The 18,555-nt window shown below is 43.8% G+C and overlaps 1 protein-coding gene, 1 long non-coding RNA gene and 1 pseudogene across 3 annotated transcripts; 2 read left to right on the top strand and 1 right to left on the bottom strand.

Annotated features, from left to right (window-relative positions):
* Positions 1–880: 880 nt before the first annotated feature.
* Positions 881–2,544, bottom strand: LOC136506559 (uncharacterized). Its single transcript, XR_010771662.1, has 3 exons — positions 2,158–2,544; positions 1,988–2,044; positions 881–1,311 (listed from the first exon to the last, which is right to left on the bottom strand). It is a non-coding gene; the product is annotated as an uncharacterized lncRNA (long non-coding RNA).
* Positions 2,545–3,942: 1,398 nt separating this feature from the next.
* LOC136508967 (probable phytol kinase 2, chloroplastic) lies at positions 3,943–6,361 on the top strand (annotated as a pseudogene).
* A 2,047-nt stretch (positions 6,362–8,408) lies between these two features.
* LOC136508751 (uncharacterized) lies at positions 8,409–11,691 on the top strand. Of its 2 annotated transcripts, XM_066503530.1 has the most exons (9): positions 8,409–8,562; positions 8,989–9,157; positions 9,454–9,544; positions 9,640–9,698; positions 9,784–9,844; positions 10,672–10,762; positions 10,845–10,921; positions 11,130–11,173; positions 11,269–11,691. In XM_066503530.1, exons 1-9 carry the CDS (start codon positions 8,535–8,537, stop codon positions 11,357–11,359), a joined length of 711 nt encoding a protein of 236 aa, XP_066359627.1. In that variant the 5' UTR covers positions 8,409–8,534; the 3' UTR covers positions 11,360–11,691. The 2 variants fall into 2 exon arrangements, with proteins under 2 accessions (XP_066359627.1, XP_066359628.1); XM_066503531.1 differs by lacking the exon at positions 11,130–11,173 and having other exon boundaries at positions 11,269–11,689.
* The last annotated feature ends 6,864 nt before the right edge of the window (positions 11,692–18,555 follow it).

Genomic DNA, 18,555 nt, shown 5'->3' with positions numbered 1-18,555 from the left:
GTGTAGGCGACGTCAGAGATGGGGCGGGCACACTGCTGGTGCTCTCCCTCGTGAGCCCGACATGCTATGCGCTCATTTGCTCCTTCTACGTGGCAGCGTCCGAACGCTAGCGGCCCGGACGGACGTCCGGGCGCTAGCAAGTCCGCATTAGTTAAGACCACTCTCAAACTAGGGAGCAAATTCAGACGGTTTCAGAAGTTGAAGGAGGTTACAAAACCAATTTTTTTTTAAATTAGAGAGGCAAATTGGACTTTGACGGATGTTAGGGAATGTCAAATAAACTTTTTCGTAACATCTATTCATGTACGCACTACTGGATTCAGGTTCTTTGCCGAGTGTCTGAGGCACTTGGCAAAGTCCAAATTGCACTCGACAAAGCCTTTGCCGAGTGCGGCACTCGGCAAAGAACACACGGCAAAAAATTGATCGGCAAAGACCTCTTTGCCGAGTGTCTTTTATCAGGCACTCGGCAAAGAAAAGCGACCGTCACGGCGCCGGCCCCGTTGACGGTGGCTTTGCCAAGTGCCAACCCTGTAGGCACTCGACAAAGATTTTTTATTTTTTTTTTAAAAAAAATCTTTGCCGAGTGCCCCCGGCCGGCGCTCGGCAAAGTTTGATTTTTTTTTTAAAAAAAAATCTTTGCCGAGTGCTCTCTTACCGGCACTCGGCAAGTTTGATTTTTTTTTAAAAAAAATTCTTTGCCGAGTGCCCTCTGGCTGGCACTCGGCAAAGTTTGAATTTTTATTAAAAAAATTCTTTGCCGAGGCAAAGTTTGAATTGTTTTTTAAAAAAAATTTCTTTGCCGAGTGCCCTCTGGCTGGCACTCGGCAAAGTTTGAATTTTTTTTAAAAAAAATTCTTTGCCCATTTAAACAATTTTTTTCTCAGCATATTTCAGTTTAATAGCTGTCATACAAAACACTCTTAGTACAATTATCAATGGTCAAACCCATTTAAACAATTATCACAATTAATAGTCTCACGGTGCCTATAGAAAAACGATTACAATTTGACATGTAGAGTATTAGCCATTAAAAGGCAACTGTATATTCACAGATTCTAACATTTCACCAACATCTATACATGTTTCGTGCAATCTTCATTGCTTGCTGTCTTGCTGCATTTAATACAGCACGAGCTTCAGATAGTGATCCAAGCTTATCTGTTCTGCCAAGAGATTTCATCCATGGTTTACGGCAATTAGCAATTTCCAGAGCCCAAAACGTGATGTCTTTATCAATTCATCAGGAGAGCAAAGGGCATCAATCAAACCACGTTCCTTCCCTTCCTTTGCCGTAATGAACTTACTTTGCTGTTAAAGTCATACCAGATGTCCAATTCAGAAGACTGAAACATCACATGCTAGATCATTACAGTAATTAACTAAGGCCTTGTTTAGTTGGCGAAATTTTTTGGGAAATGGTACTGTAGCACTTTCGTTGTTATTTGACAATTAGTGTCTAATCATAGTCTAATTAGGCTTAAAAGATTCGTCTCGTGAATTTCGTCTAAACTGTGTAATTAGTTTTATTTTATATTTATATTTAATACTTCATGCATGCGTCCAAAGATTCGATGTGACGGGGAATTTTGAAAAATTTTGCAAAATTTTGAGAACTAAACCGGCACTAAAAACATGGAACTTGTTTACAGACAGGTCATTGCATCCACAGTTCACAAAATAAGTAACTGGATGCCTACTGATTGGCTTCTCTTGAATTAAATGAAGGCTATGGTAGAAATAAATACACACATTAAAGATTTAAGCAAAGATTCATATTTATGATCTCTTTTTTCCCCCGAATTTGTTCATCGCTTGATATCAGACTAAGCAGTCAAATATAAAAATGTGAATTATGATATTGTTCTAAAGCAACAAGACGTGGCTTCGCTATTCAGTGGGTCCAGGAATTGTGATATTGGTAGAAACAAAAGCATATGCAAAAGGTTACAATTGCATACAAGTGATGTCGCAAAAAAAACTATACCTTCCATCATGTTTGACACAAGCTCAACGGATACGTCCGGCATAAGTGATACATCCCCTGCATGCCACCAATGTTGCACATGTAAGCAAAGGAACAGGCAAACAGCTCCCCGTAAGCAGAAAACCTAGCATAGAGCTAACAACAGTACAAGTGAAAGGCATTTCCCTTACCAGTCTGATGAACCTTTGTGAAAACGTTGATATCAAATCCTCCACAGAACTTGCCTCCAGCCCCTAGGCAATTCAGAATCCAGGACAATGATAAGAATCAGAAACAGAACATCTCTTTCGCATACCAGTGTACGGATTTCACAGCGCATCCAAATTAGTTACCAATTAAACAAAACAAAAACGGTTAAAAATGTGAATTATGTCGAACAACTTGAAAAGGTATCAGGACACTTTCAGTTTAGTAGAAAGGTAGAGCAAATACATAAATATCTGTCCAGCATTGTCGAGGAGCATTTAAATGCAAAGCTCTATTATCAAGTATCAAGTATAGAACAAGGGCCCTGTTTTCTTGTTTCCACCACTTTGAGTTCTATCTCTGCCTCCTTGAGCAAGGTGCTATCTCCAGAGGCCAGCGCAACTGGCAAGTAAGTAGGCAGTTCAAGGTGGACTGGGGTGAGCAGAAATAGTAGAAAACTAGGAAAGCGACGTTTCCACGACTATCCATATCAAACGTGGTCCGTGGATAGCACCAAACATTAAGATGGCTGGTATACTACAGAGAGTAGAGACAAGATCCCCACTCCCCAATATAAAAGGAGATATATTATCTAATGATAGTTCATAGAAGACCAAATTAAATAATGAAGAGGAGAGATGAGAGATCTGACCGGTACGCGGAGCTGCCTATGCCGAGTGTCGTGCTTTTGCCGAGAGCCTGACACTCAGCAAAGAAGTCCTTTGCCGAGAGTCTTTTTTTGCCGAGTGCCCGGCACTCGGCAAAGAACTCTTTGCCGAGTGCGGCACTCGGTAAAGAAGGTCTTTGTCGAGTGTCCGATTTTTGACACTCGACAAAGCAGTTTGCACTCGACAAAGATCCTGTTTCCAGTAGTGACGATTGGGCCTTTGTCCAAAAAGAGAAGAAGCCCATGAAATAAAGAGAACAAGCTTAGAGTTTGTTCCCCTAAAATCACGTATACCTTGTAATCCATAGGTCGGAGTTATTTGAATCTTTTTAAGCCAGTGGGTGCACAATCTATATTGGCCCGTGTTGTAAATCAAACCTTTTCTTATTAATAAAGAGATAAAAATATATTACCAACAATGCACCTCCATCCAAGGCTCCTAGCCCAAAACTTTGAAAGAAAAGGAAGCCAAGCTAAACAATATATCCGATATGACAATGCTTTGTATACAACTACTTGAGTAGAACTTGCACACGTACAAGTGATTTTAACCCAGGAATCATATGGAAATTCCAATTCCACATGAATTAGTTCATTTTCATATGAAAACACACTAAATATGAAAGAAATCATGTTTTCCAAAGGAGACCTAATACTTAAATTGTTGTACACTTGTACTTTTAGCAGTGCTTCGAAAGATGGACCTCAACCCTCCGTTTTACTAAGGTTTCAAGTTTTGGTTATTTTGTAGAGGCTTTCAAGTGTCAATTTCTGATGTTCACATGGACTCAAATAACTTTTTCCTGAGTCCACATTGGCTCCATGCTGCAGGAACTTCAGATGCATGTTTTTTTCCCAGTCAAATAAAGTAATATAATATAGTACTATATTAATATAATGATTGGACACAGGAGTACCACGCAGGGAGGAAATCACGTCATATTTTATGGATCAATCGTTTATGATGGGCACATGGTGGGAAAATCCATGAGAAGATAGCTAGGGGGAAAATTGAAATCCTAAAAGAACATAAATTTGGCTGCTATTTTTTCTGCAACAAAGACAAGAGCAAATTGTATGTTTTATATTTAATTAACAGAGAAAGAGATTACTTACAAAGAGTAGTCAAGAGTACAGGTCTGAGACACCAATTGAGTCTTCTTGTTGTTATTGAGAATGATTTTCACAACAGTGCTGGCTGGCTCAGTCCAGCTCAGGGAGCAGGCAGTGAACTAGCAGTAGTAATATAATAACACAGTTTGGTCCAACATAGTTCATGTGATTGTTTCAAAAGAAATATTTTTCATGTGGAGTAAAACAGAACATGAAAGGGAGACAGCTGAGCTGCAGAACATGAAAGGGAGACCGGAACCGGAACAGATCCATATCCATTATCCATCCAGTCCAGCTCCTCGCCAGCCGGGACCATGTGGACGGACAGCCCGCTGCTCCGGGACGCCGGCGCCGCCGTGCTCACCGGAGTGGCCGCGGCTGTCGTGCTCCGCTTCTGGGAAGAGGTCGCCAACCGCGCGCTGCTGGACCAGGTCACCCCCTCTGCTTCCTTCCTCACTCCCTTGCTGCTTCCTCGCACTTACTAATTTAGTACTACTACTACTAATTAAGCCGATTAAATCAGACCTTTTTCTTTGGGAGATTCACTTTTGTCTGTCCTTAAACGAAAACAGTTTCTGTGCTCCCTATAAAATTTGTGGTTGAAGTGATTGAAGTTGTGGTTTCAGTTCGTTCCAAGCTGCCCTGAACGGCTGAACCCCCACCCTCAAAAGTCAACCACCAAACTCTAGTAGTACTGCAGCTTCACTAGTCATATCACTAGTCAAAATTTATTAGTTACCACTTTCGAAGCTTATTGACTTTTCTTTCCCTTCCAAGATGAATTTATCGATTGGTGTCTGTATGTCTGTTTGTGTGCATTCTAGAAACTCTGCAGGAAACTGGTGCACATAACTGTAGGATTAGTGTACTTCCTGATGTGGCCTTTGTTCAGGTAAAGTAAAAATTAGGTCACCAACAAAGTTTCTCTTCTTCCGGTGGTAGTCTACCTTACTGCAGATAATTCCTTGCTCATTTCGTTTTCAGTTCAGATGATGTGTTTGCTCCATTTCTTGCTCCACTTATCATCATCGTCAACATCATAAAGGTGACAGTGATTGGACTTGGTTTGGTGAAAGATGAAGGCGTGGTTAACTCCATGACCAGGCATGGAGACCACAGGTATATTTTGTAGTCATCATATATTTGTTGCTGCCATGCTTCTTGAACGCATTGCAGAGGAGGCCGTGGTTTTGTTATTATGCATATACTTTATTGCGCTTGTAGCTGTGTTCATCAGGATCATGTAGCTGTCGTATGTCTCCAATTGCATTGTGTAATACTGGATACTTGACCTTTGTAGCTGGCTTTTGGTAAGCCTAGGTTTACTGATGGGCTTCTTGCATTTGTTTCTTTCTCCTCTTAGCAAAAAACGTGCCAAGGCAGAGCTCTGAAAAACTCTGATGAACTAACTATTCCAAGCTTTTGCCTCTTGACTCCAGAGAACTACTCAAGGGCCCGTTGTATTATGCTTGTGCTATAACTCTTACAACAATAGTTTTCTGGAGGACATCTCTGATCTCAATCGCCGTGATCTGCAATCTGTGTGCGGGGGATGGTAGGAGCTGTGCCTGTTGCTGCTATTACAATCTGTGTGTGTTAGTAGCAGTAGCAGAAGAGTTTGCTCTTTGGACCTTCAGGTGAAACCTGAATCCAACTCGCTGTTTCTTTCAGGTGTTGCTGACATATTTGGGAGACGATTCGGGCGTGTGAAGCTTCCCTCACAACCCTGAAAAATCATATGCCGGAAGCATTGCCATGTTCTTGGCAGGTTTCATCGCATCAGTGCTGTAAGTAAACAGACTATCTGTTACCTTTTTGTATCCAACACTATTGCTGAAACCTGAAGACTCTGCATACATAACCTGAACCTGAAACTGCTATGATATGTGTGTATATGAAACCAGGTTCATGTGCTACTTCAGCATTTTCGGGTTTGTTGAGAAGAGCTGGACCATGGTCTCTGCCTTTGGTATCATATCCCTGGTTGCAGCAGTTGTGGAGTCACTCCCGATCAGCACACGTCTTGACGACAATCTGACGGTTCCTGTTGCGTCAGTGCTATTTGGCGCCCTGGTTTTCTATTCCATCGGAGCCAGGAACCTGTGCTGCATGAGCAGCGAAAACAGGAGAAGTATTGCAGCAACCGTTGGGATGGTGTTTGCAGGCAGCAGCAGCAGCTGAAACAAGTAGCCACAGTCCAGGAGCAGAGTTGAGAAGAAAGTGCAGAGAGAGGAGTGCTTCTTCAATCCTGATGTGTGTGTGTGTATCTTGTCTTGTAACCATTTTTCGTCTAAGCAGACATTCTTGTAACTTGAGAATTATTAAGAAAGATAAAGAAAGAGGAAAAACGGGAATAAGTTTATATTCAGGAAAAGAGAGCAGGAGCTCATAAGTAGGTGGAAACTGCAGCAGAGTTGGCATTGCATTTTGTGATGCGTTCAGAAACTTGAATACTTGGTGGTTTGCTGTGATGTACAGTGTGAGTAAAAGAAAACAAAATAACACATTCAATCACCAAGAATTTGTCAGAGTTCTCGTAAGGAAGAAAGTCATGTGATTGGCCAAGTTGAAAAAGAAACTGAAATTTAGAAAAAAATCTTTCTGGAAAATAAAGTAAAAAGAATGTCAGAGTTCTCGTAAGTAAGAGAGTCATGTGATTGGCCAAGTTGAAAAAGGAAATGAAATTGAGAAAAAAATATTTCTGGAAAATAAAGGAAAACATGTGATTGGCCAAGTTGAAAAAGGAATTGAATTTGAGAAAAAAAAATATTTCTGGAAAATAAAGGAAAAAGAATAAAAATTTTAAATATTTTTTGGCCCATGAACGCCGCTCTAACCAACTAAGTTAAAAGGCCAATTTATTTCATATGGAATTGACTCCATATTTATTATCTTTCGGTGTACTTTTAGTGCCCTTTGCCCAGCACAGTGGCCAAATCACTTTTAGTCAAGATAGGAGTTAATTAGGATCTTCATCCTCCATCTATAAGCACAAATGAGGAGGCTTTGCAAAAGGTAGTCCAGTAATGGTCTCCCGGTAGGAAAAAAAATAACTGAGATTTTTCCACCAGCCATTCCATACTGTTTTATTTAGGGAGTGTGCAGATTACCAAGACCGTCGCTGGTTCTGAAATGAAAGTAAGATACAAATACAATTTAGTATCAATTATTCCAGGGATGCCACTGATGGTTTCAAGCAAAAATCGGCGCGGTACATAATTTAGTTTGTTATTCCCTTGATGCCATTATCGAGTAGAAACACGATCATTTCAAACCTGGTTGAGAACAAGAAATTAACTTTTTTCGGCGATTCTAGCGCCCGGACGTCCGGGCATGCTACTGCACCTGTGTGTGTGCTGCTGCGCCGCGCGCCTCCTCTGGCTGTTGTTGCATCCTGCGCATGTTGCTGCGCCTATACGGGAGAGCATGTGCATGGGCCCGCCCAGTTGCGTACCCATGTTGACCTGGCTGCATGATGCACCGCGGGGGCCACGCTTGAAGGTGCAGGGCGTCTAGTTCTGCGTCTGTTGGGTGCTGGCCCGCTCTACGATCTGCATGCACTTTGACTAGGGAGTGCTTGACAATTTAGGCATTGACCGCCCGTTGCGTGCGCTACGTCCGACTGTTGGAGCTAGCCCGCCTGACAGAAATAGACAACGCTGGGTGGGTGCGTGCAGTGCGGGCGTGCCCGCGAGTCAGAGCGCGTGGGGAGCAGCACTTGCTACGACATACTGGAACAAGGTGAAACAAATTGAAACATACGCTTGCAACATATGTGTATAGCCACTGCAACATATACAACATTAAGATAAAACACTGGCAACATACGTCTAAAACGGGTGAAACATTTGGAATATACACTTCCAACATACGCGTATAGCCACTGCAACATATGCAACATCCAAATGAAAAACATGCAAGATCTAGATGAAACAGCTGAAACATTTGGTAGATACACCAACATATGTGTATAGCCATTGCACAACATATGCAATATCTAGATGAAACACATATAAGATCCGGATGAAACGCATGAAACATACACATGAAACGCATGCGCTGGTGCGAAGCTCGAAGCCCACGGTCACCCGTCACGGGAGCAGCAAAATGGTGCATGCAGATGCAGGCCCGTGTTCCTCTCATAAACTCTCAGCACCGGTCATTCTCTCTCTTTGATCACCGCGCATGCACCCTATACCGAGCAAGTGGCCGCACACGCTCCCGTGCGCTGACCCGCAACACGCGCTCTATTTTTTTTTATATATACTTGGTCATCCCGCCGCGCGGGTCGGTTTCACCCTTAACCAGAAAAAGAGAAGGAATGATGGATATCTCCGGCCCGATCTGGAGGCTGGGCTGTAACGCTTTTGCCTAGTGCACTGGAGTTGCTTTGAAGATTGATGGGCCAAGCCCAGTTCACGCAGGACAAAGAGGAGGGAGCCGCCGCTCTTTGAGCCATCATCTCGTTCTCGCTCTCACGACAAGAACGCAAGGTCCTAAAACCCTAGAGGAGAGGAGCCGCCGCCGCTTCCGTCTCCGCCGTAGCTTTCGCCTTCTCCGCAGCTCAGGAGTGGACGGACGATGCCGAAATCCAAGCGCAACCGCCCAGGTGAGCTCCCATCCTTTCAGCTCCTCCTCCCCCTTCCGTCCCTTGAGCTCCTCTCCTCAACACCACTGCGCTGTGTTCCATGGAGGGGATGCACCGTGTTATGCTACTTGATCTGGCTAGTTCGTGTAAAACTGTAGCGGTTCCTTGTACGTTCCTCGCATGTGGGCTCGCCGGTTGCTGTTGCCTGTACAAATTTGTTCTTTCTGAAAGGACTTGTCTTTTTTTGTGCATTGGTATTCACAACAAATTTTGTTTGGTAATTTTTCCCCTTTTGCATGTGTTTTTTTCTTTCTTTCTACTTCTCTATCAATAGTGATAGAGCAGAGCAAATACTTACAAGCTTTCAAACGACAACACTTCTTAGTTTGCACAACAGCCTTGCTGTAAATTATGCTAATGCGCACCGATTCTCTGCTCTGGATGCAGTGACCTTATCAAAGACCAAGAAGAAGCCAGGTTTAGAGCGCAAGGGCAAAGTAGTCGCCGAGATCAAAGATGCTATTGACAAATACAGCAGCGCCTATGTTTTCACCTACGATAACATGAGGAATCAGAAGCTCAAGGACCTCAGGGAGCAGCTCAAATCCTCTAGCAGGTGCGACGCCCACATGTCTGCTGCAATGTTGTTCCGTCTGTCCGAATGCTGCAGTGGACGGGGCCTAATTTTGGTTCTGCTTTGGTCATCCATTTTACCCTTCCAAGCAATATTCAACTGCTCCACACCTTACACGTATCAACAAACTTTGTTATATTATATGCTAAATAAATAGTGCACCCCTGGAATAGACCACATCGCTCCTATTACAAGGGCACAATGCTAGCTGAACCCTTTAAATTGCTAATAAGGCTTAGCTCCCACTTGTTTGATAGCTGCTGCATTTTCTGTTCCAGGATATTTCTCGCTGGAAAGAAGGTCATGCAGATAGCATTGGGGCGTTCACCTGCTGATGAAGCTAAAACAGGCCTCCACAAACTTTCCAAGGTGAGCTCTTCCTTTTCACAATTCAGTAGGCACTGTATGCCAATTTCCAGACCACTAATATGAGGTTTTGATGAAAGTAACTTCGCTGTGTTTAGTTCCTTCAAGGTGACTCTGGTCTGTTCTTTACCAATCTTCCAAGGGATGATGTTGAGAGGTACTATCCGTATGCCATCACCATTACTTACATTTCTTGTTTTAGCCTACATAAATATTGATACGGTTATATATCATACTGGCAGGATGTTTCGAGAATTTGAGGAGCATGATTTTGCAAGGACAGGAAGTACTGCGACAGAGACGGTATTCTAGTTTTGCTTTTCATGTATATCCCTGGTTTCTTCAAATAGACAGGAAGACCATGTTCATGACCTGGTTCTTAAAAACCTAATTAAACGTATGTTTACTCTCGATTAAACCTGAAACGGACCCCTAGCGTCTCGTTTAGTGCCTGGGCGACCAATAAAACTCTGGACACATCTAGGCGGTGCATGTAGGTGTGAGGCAGTGTTTAAGCAGTGCAGAAACACTAAAAAAAGGGGTGGCATGGCTGGCTTGGTGCGCTATCTGTGACTGCACGGGCTGGCAGGCAGCAAAAAAGCATGCGGAAGAGCCAGGGAAAAGGGAAACATGATGTGTGGGGATCAAAATTACAAGTCCATTCACCACTTTGCAAGTTTGCAAGAATTGGAATCAGAATCGCAACGTGTTACAATGTCTTCTGAGATTGAAGTTGGGAATCTAATCTAAGTCATACGTGTTGCCAGAAAAAAAAAATTAAAATTAAAGCAAATAAAAAAGCACAAACGCTTAATCGCGTTTAATCTACGTTTAATCCACCTAGGCGCTAGGAAGTGGCCTAGCGCCTGCCTAGCGCCTAGCGTCTTTTGGAACCTTGGTTCATGACCAATGTCAAGTTTAGGCTCTTGGTGTTAATGTGTTACCAATATATACTGATCGTATCACTCACACCAGGGTAACAGTACTTTGACAATGAAACTTATTTGCAATCGCTCCTTAGCCTGCTTCAGGTGTTATTATTCTTGATGTTAATGCCATTTTTAGTTTCTTGTATAATGTTTTTCACCAAATTTACACCATTTTTTTTAATAACATTTACAATGCCTCAGGTGGAGCTTAAGGAAGGTCCTCTGGAACAGTTCACACATGAGATGGAGCCCTTTCTACGGAAGCAAGGACTTCCAGTTCGCTTGAACAAAGGTTTGTAGTCTCCCCTGCGTTACACAAATGCTTGAAATCTGCCACGAAAAGTGTTATTAAAAAGTCCCCATTGTTGGTGCAGGTGTTGTAGAGTTGGTTGCAGACCATGTAGTTTGTGAGGAAGGAAAGCCCCTTTCACCAGAAGCAGCACAGACTCTGGTATGAATTACTATGCGATGGTTGTCATATGTTTGATTTAGAACATATGTCATAATTCGCTATGTAACTTTGATCAATCTAAAGGAAGCATATTTTAATTTGCCCAGAATTACATTCCCACCCCATTAAATTATGTCTGTTGCAATTTGCAAAACATATCGATTGACAATTCCCTATTCGCTCATTACTGAAATCTGCTGTGCATAAGGTGTTCCAGTCGTCCAGTATCATCTCTATTGCAACTTTCGGAAGGCATGTGGCCATTTTGCATTGAAACCAAAACCTGCCCCATTCTATGCTTTTCTATTTCATTGCATTGAGCCCCCTTTGATTTCTCTTTCTTGCAGCGATTGCTTGGAATACAGATGGCAACATTCCGTCTATACCTTGTGTGCCGCTGGTCGTGTGATGAGTTTGAAGTTTACAAAGAAGGCTTGATGCACCTAGGAGCTGATGATTCCTCTTAAGTTTGTGTTTTCTGTATACAAGGGCGCACTGTCTTGACTGAGACAGTGTTTGGTAGTCTGCGTGTGGCCATGTACCAGTGAGGGTTGGAAATTAGGAAGATGCTATCTGCAGAAATTTTGCTAGTGTATTTCCACATTCTGTCCCATCTTTACTCAACCGTTGAAAGGTGTAAGCTGATACTTAGATCATATCAACAAGGTGTCAGTTAAGAGGTTGATCGATTGGTAACCTACTCTTATAAGGAATTGATTCTCTCCATGCGATTGTTTCTGAGATTCAGTGGGTATTGTATGTGCGATGGAGGGTTGAACCTAAAGCAATTGTCTGGTTTCACGTTTCAGTTTTCTGAATTTGGTTTACTTGTTGAAACTGAATGTAGCTCAATGGCAAATGCTGAATCTGTGCCTGGTGGCACCCTTGAAACTGAATGTAGCTAAATGGCAAATGCTGAATCTGTGCCTGGTGGCTATTGGCTAGGGAGCCTATAATTGATTTGACGTTTTCACTCCTGTGTGAGCATCTCCTGAAAAACTCGCAGTGTTCTGACTAATTGTAATTGCTCACCCAATGGGAACCTAGTCGGTTCTATAACTCGTATGTTTTTTCATCATTAGACACAGGATAAGAGATTTGCTCATCGTCTCATTGATAATGATCCAACTCGGGCGTAGGCCCTAAACAAAAAAACAAAATCCCTACCCCCTCGTGCTTATGCGCCTGGGCTCCAACTCCTTCGTGCTTATCCGCTTGGCCACCAAGCAGCGTGGCTGCTCATTGTCCGCGCTCCTTCCCCCATCGCGCGCTAGTTGGTTGCCGCGCCATGCCCCACCGCCCTGCGCCCCATTGCCGGCCGCGCGCCTGTCCCAAACACCTGTGCTGCTCACTCTCTCACCATCCATCCGTCTGTGTCCCATTGCCGTTGCACACGCCGCTGACCACGCCATGGGTGCTGGGGTGAATGTGCCGTGATGTCTTAGGTCTTCTCCGGCCGAGCGAAGGGCACCCACGAGCGCGGGCGGTGCGGAGGTGCTCGCGCAACGTGGCTCGCCGGCGGCTCTGACCCCGAGGGCCGGAATGGATCGGCCCAGCCTTCCCCTCCTCTATGTTGCATATGTATGTTTTAAGTGTTTCGGACGTTTCTGATGTATATTGTAATTGTTTCGTCTTGATGTTGCAAAAGTAGATCGAAGGATGTTGCACATGTTGCACATGTTGCAAGTGTTTTAGAGACATGTTGCAAGAGTTTGTTCAAAATGTTTCATCTATTTCCAGATGTATGTTGCAATCGTTTTTATCTGGATATTGCATATGTTGCAACAGTATGCTCCAAATGTTTCAGTCTTATGTTGCAGCAAGTGGTTTCATATTGCAAGTGTTTTATTTTGGATGTTTCATGTGTTTCACACACATGTTGCAAGAGCATGTTTTCAAATATTTCATCTGTTTTGAGTCTTATGTTACATTCATGTTGCAAGTGTTTTATGTTGTTTGGTTGGGGGCGAGCCGAGGGCCAGCGGACAGGGCATGAGGCGTGCGCGGGGGAGGGGGGGGGGGGGGGGACGACGGACAGGGGCGCTAGGGCCGGCGGTCGAGGGTGCTGAAGGTCAGGGCACGCTAGGGGCGTGCTCATCCTTAGCCGCTCATCCCACCTCCCGTGTGTCGCTCACGCGGAGAGTCAGAGAGAGAGAGAGAGAGAGAGAGAGAGAGAGAGAGAGAGAGAGAGAGAGAGAGGATTAGGGGAAGGACCGGCGGGCGCAGAGATGGGGTGGAGCGCACTCGTGGGCGGGGCGAAGGTGGACAGGGCGGGCTACGTGGACGTCCGGACGTCCGGGCGCTAGCCACGTCCTTTAATTTGCTCATTGGCCCTGGAACCCAAAGATACATATAGATGATTTTCAAATTACATGAATGAATCTTTTCAGTACTTCGTTATCTGGAGGAAACACATGCAGAGGCCAACTGGCCTGGCAACTAAACACACAGAGAACGTGAGCCTGCAAGTCTAGCAAGGTGATCGATCACTAGTGTCAGAAACTCAGAATAGAATCAAATTGTATCCCCGCGATGGGCAAATTGTATCCTCACGATGGGCTGAAGATTTGGAACATTGCCAACAGAAGTTCGTCCAGAGAAACTGTCATCATCACGTAGCAAATACTTCAAAACTTGCTATGCAACTTTTTCTTGGGACGGAGGTATAGTAAAACCAAGATGGGAATTTTTAGGAGACATGCACCAATACGTAAAAATTAACATTACCTTTCACCCTAAACTAATTAGATCATTATCAGCTAGCAGAACGAAGTTACAAATTACAATTAATTCCCTAACTGAGAAGACAGACATTGTTTAATAATCCATATATATGAAAGAAAAAAAGGCAAAATTGTACAATTAAATCTGCTCAACTATTTTTTATGCGGTCTTAGTAACGAACTAATCTAGGCCTCATCTAAATCATCTGAAGCTTGGTGTTCACCAGGTTCCGATCCTTATCATGTCCTCCTGGCTCCTGCTCATAATCAATACATATAAGCAGTTGTGCTATTGAAGTCATATTCTATTAATGCATACTAAGGAAATCACGTTCCTTCTAACCAAACTAAACATTATACTGATGCAGTCAGCATTTACCTTCCCAAAGTGGCAAGATGTAAAATAGTAGTAATATATTATGCATTCATTTATGTTCATTGGTAGTTTCTCTCAATCTATTACACACTGCCCATTTCAACATGTACGATCGCAAAAAGAAAATTCACAAAACCATGTTCACTTGAATGTATGGTAGTTTCAAATACAAATCCGCTAGTACCATCTGTATATAAAACCAGCTGCGCCTAGTGAGGCTAATAATTCGTAAAATATCACGAAGTTTGATCTTAATATGCGTGCAACAACTTAAGAGACAGGAAGGATGAAAGAGGGCTTGCAAAGTAAATACCTGAGCTTGGCATGCTTTAGGCTTCAGAAATTTTGGCTTTACCCCTTTCCGCTTCAATATGTATCCTCTCGAACTCTTGCTTTATGACTTTATTAATGTTATCTTCCACTGCATCTACTCTGTCCCCCAATGCGTTAATTTTCGGCACAATCCAACAATAAGAGAGTATGCCACTGATCAACAAAATTCTATAAACATCGAATGCGGCTTTTATGGCTTCAACCTTTACCATCTGTTTAAAACTATCCTTTCCACTGAAAATCACAAATACAAGTGAGGATATCTTAGCTAGCAATCATCATTATTTTCTTTTGAAGCTCTCCTAGATCATTGGAATAATGCAGATATGACTCTCTCGACAGTGGAAATTGATGATTTGTGATATCTTAATGACACGTGGGATGAGAAGCTGTACCATTTTCATATTCAATGTAATAATATAGTAGGAGTATATATATAGTATGATCGATCGTACGTAATAAGGTTCGGATTGGAGTCTTATTTGGATTGTTGGATTGGAGTTTTATTTGGCTGGACTTGGATTTGGACTAGCACTAGACTAGCTAGCTACGACTACGACCGATATGATCGTGGAGCACCTGCATTGCAAAATATATTTGCAATTGGAGTTGGATCTATGTACGTACCCCTGGTGGTGCATGGTAATTCTGAATTATATTATATTATATATATATATATATATATATATATATATATATATATATATATATATATATATATATATATATATATATATATATATATATATATATATATATAGAACTACTATCCTATAGCTGGCTGCAGAATAACTTATTCTGTAGCCACTTTGAGTTACGATAATTACTATGTTAATTTACGAGATTTACAGTAACTCCTTACTAAGTGGTTTACTATAACGTTATGGTAAATATTCCCATGTGTTATAGTAACCCAACTATCGTAAATATGTATTGACATTATGGTAAATTAGTATATAAAATTATGGTAAATAGAGGTGGCTACAGAATAACTTATTTTGTAGCTGGCTGCTGAATAGCCTCTCCCTATATATATATATATATATATATATATATATATATATATATATATATATATATATATATATATATCCTGTGTCGGGGGTACTATGTTCACTGAGAACTCGAACGGATTCGAGATTCAAATTCTGAGATCTCGAGTTACTATTTATAGCACTATTCAAATTTAAATTCACTATTCAAATTCGGATTATGAACAGTGCACGAGAGCAGCTCAACCACTTTACTATTCAAGGCACGAGGCCTCTGCAAGTATGGCGTGACGTCGCTTTCGAGCGTGAATATTTTATTGACGCTGGATGAGTGAGCGAGTGATTAGCGAATATAAATATTGATATGTCGCTTTCGCGATTAGTTAAGCTAGTGCTTAGTGAATATGCGTATGCGGATGATTATTTCTAAGGATCTTTTGCAGGCTGGCGAGACCAACAGTTCAGCCGGTCGTACGACTATGCTTGTGACAGTCCTACTCGGTACTCACCGTATGCATCACTAGCTCGCTTCAGAACCAGGCTAACCCGGTCTACTCTCTCACTATCTCCAGCCATGCGCACACAGGACTCAGGCTCTATCGTCTGAAGTTCCTTCGAGGCAAAGTCATCGTCTGAGGCGCCTTCGTGATTAAGAAACCATCTCATGTCTTCAATTATCATCCTTTACTGTTGCCTGGATAGCTGGATGGAGAATAATTGTCCTGGCTACAGTAGAGTGACTGCATATTTCTTTTGCGCTGTCCTTCGTTGCGCACGGTTTTATCCTTCTGGATATTGGATATTCTTTGGTATGGTCTTCCACGCCTGAATGATTGATGTTGCAAACATCAAATCAAAGATCATGGCGTGTGTGTATATATATATGCATGGTCCGAGTCGGAACCGTCGCCAACGACTCCAGTTTAGTTTTCTGAGACACGAGCTCTACCGCGGGATGGGCTGGGAAAGGACAAGTCACAAGAGTTGTTGGATGGAATCCGCCTACGCGATGTCCGCGCCGCACCCAACCTAAAGCGATTGTTTGGTTTCAGTTTTCTCAACTCGGTTTACTTGTTCAGACTGAATGTAGCTCAATGGCAAATGCCAAACCTGTGCCTGCTGGCTGGGCAGCGTATCATTGATTAGACGTCGTTTTCACTTCTATATATGAGTCTGCATCTGCTGAAAAAAATCCACAGTGCTTGCTTGGCTTTAATTTCACTGGTTAATTGCTTGCTGAATGGGAACCTTGTAGTAGTAGATTTGCTCATTGGTTCTGGACCCCAAAGAAACATATACGCATGACTACTCTCAAATTACATGAATGGATCTTTTGGTACTCGGCTATCAGTAGCAAACACATGCAAAGGCCATGCCAATTGGTCTGGCAATTAATAAACCATATACAAGTCAAGGACTAGTTCAGTAGCCGTACCTCAGGGCCATCCAAAAATTTCTTATTATCAAACCAGGGAGGTTCGGCCGCTCCTCAGGGTGTCCACGTCGCCCCGATTTCCCCGGCCCGTTCGATCCTCAGATCGACGGCCCTTGCTGTCTCCACCAAACGCTACAGTTCCCCGGCCCCCAACGAAACCCTCCGCGCCTCTCAGCGACACCGACGCCCTCCTCCTCTCCGCTCTCTCGCTCTCTCTCTCTCTCTCTCCCTCCCTCGCTCCCCACTGGCGACGCAGCTCAGGCGAACACGCGGGACGACCTCGGCGGTGGCCCGACCTCCGCGCGGCGGCGGCGTCCCTCCTCCTTCTCCTCCTCCTCCTCCTCCTCCTCCTCCTCCACCACCAAAAACACCACCACGCCACTTCCTCCTCGCGACGCAAGCCAACGGGTCGCGCCGACTAGGGTTTCGCCCCTCCGTCGCCGGTCATCCCCACGGCCGCGCAGCCAACCAGCGGAAGCCCTGACGCGCCGGAGGCCTCTGGCGGTGGAGGAACCTCCGTGGTGCCCGTGCATGACGACGGGGAGGTCACGTCAGCAAACTCGGCGGTACATGTAGAGCGGCCGCTCGTGGGGCCCCTCTCGGCGGCCAATCTGGGTCTGGAGCACGGCCTCGACCTCGCACAGGCAACGGAGGCGGTGGATCTGCGCTGACCAGCTGGATCCACCGCGAGCCCTCCCCGTCTCCGCAAGATCCGCCTGCTGGGTGGCGGATCTGTCGCCTGGTTGGCCAGATCCGTCGCCTTCTGGGCCCCTCCGTCAGCCTCGGTCGTCGACAGCGACGCGCGCGGGAGCGCTAGGGTTACCGCTTACACGTCATCTCCGGTAGCCAGCGCCGCTGCTCTCCTTGTTCGTCATCTTACGCTTATCTGTACCTTTTGCTAATTGCCACATTGTGTGTACTTCTCATTGTGATGACCTAATTTCCTGATTCTAATATGGCAAACGCTAGGATGCTACTCAAGTGCTGATAGTAGCTGATTTCAACAACTTGCTTATAACATTAGAGCATTATAATATGGCAAACGCTAGAATGCTACTCAAGTACTGATAGTAGCTGATTTGAATAACTTGCTTATAACATTAGAGTATTATAGTACCTGATTTCAACAGCTTGCTTAGCATGAGAGTAACAACTTAATTAGCATGAGAATAACTGAACCACTGACCTTGCCAGGCATGTTATAAAATACACAACTTCCTCCTGAGTTGCTACAATAGTTTCCAGTTTATTTTCCACTTTTGTATTTTTTTCTCGAACACCTACGAGAGTTGCTTATCATTTTTCATTAAAAGGCAACGTACCACAGAGTATGAACACCACACCCACCGCTCCTCCCTATGCCTAACAGTTCATCCAATTAAGACCAGCCAGTTCTTATCGAGTTGTCGTGGACCGACGCTACTATCTAATGTTTACATTGATCTGTTATTTTCTTAGTTACAGTGATGTGACCCTCATGGACGGATCCAGCGGTGGGGCTAAGGGGGCTTTAGCCCCCCCCCCCCCCTACCCATCCTGTGCACGTGGAGTTTCTCTAAGCCCTGTCTTAAAATTTTATGCATACATATATTAGATAGGAGGGGCTAAGGTTAAGAGAAGATAAAAAAATCTTTATTCTTTTGTTCAGCCTCTTCTAAATTTTTTTCTGGATTCGTGACTGGTGACCCTCACAGCTAATCTACCTCCACGCCGCGACTCCGCCCCCAACCGTCTAGCCTCCTGCCTCCATACGCTTCGAGTCGAGTCGTATGAGG

Source organism: Miscanthus floridulus, chromosome 15, assembly GCF_019320115.1.
Source record: "Miscanthus floridulus cultivar M001 chromosome 15, ASM1932011v1, whole genome shotgun sequence".
Lineage (NCBI taxonomy): Eukaryota > Viridiplantae > Streptophyta > Magnoliopsida > Poales > Poaceae > Miscanthus > Miscanthus floridulus.
This window is presented reverse-complemented; position numbering and strand designations above follow the sequence as displayed.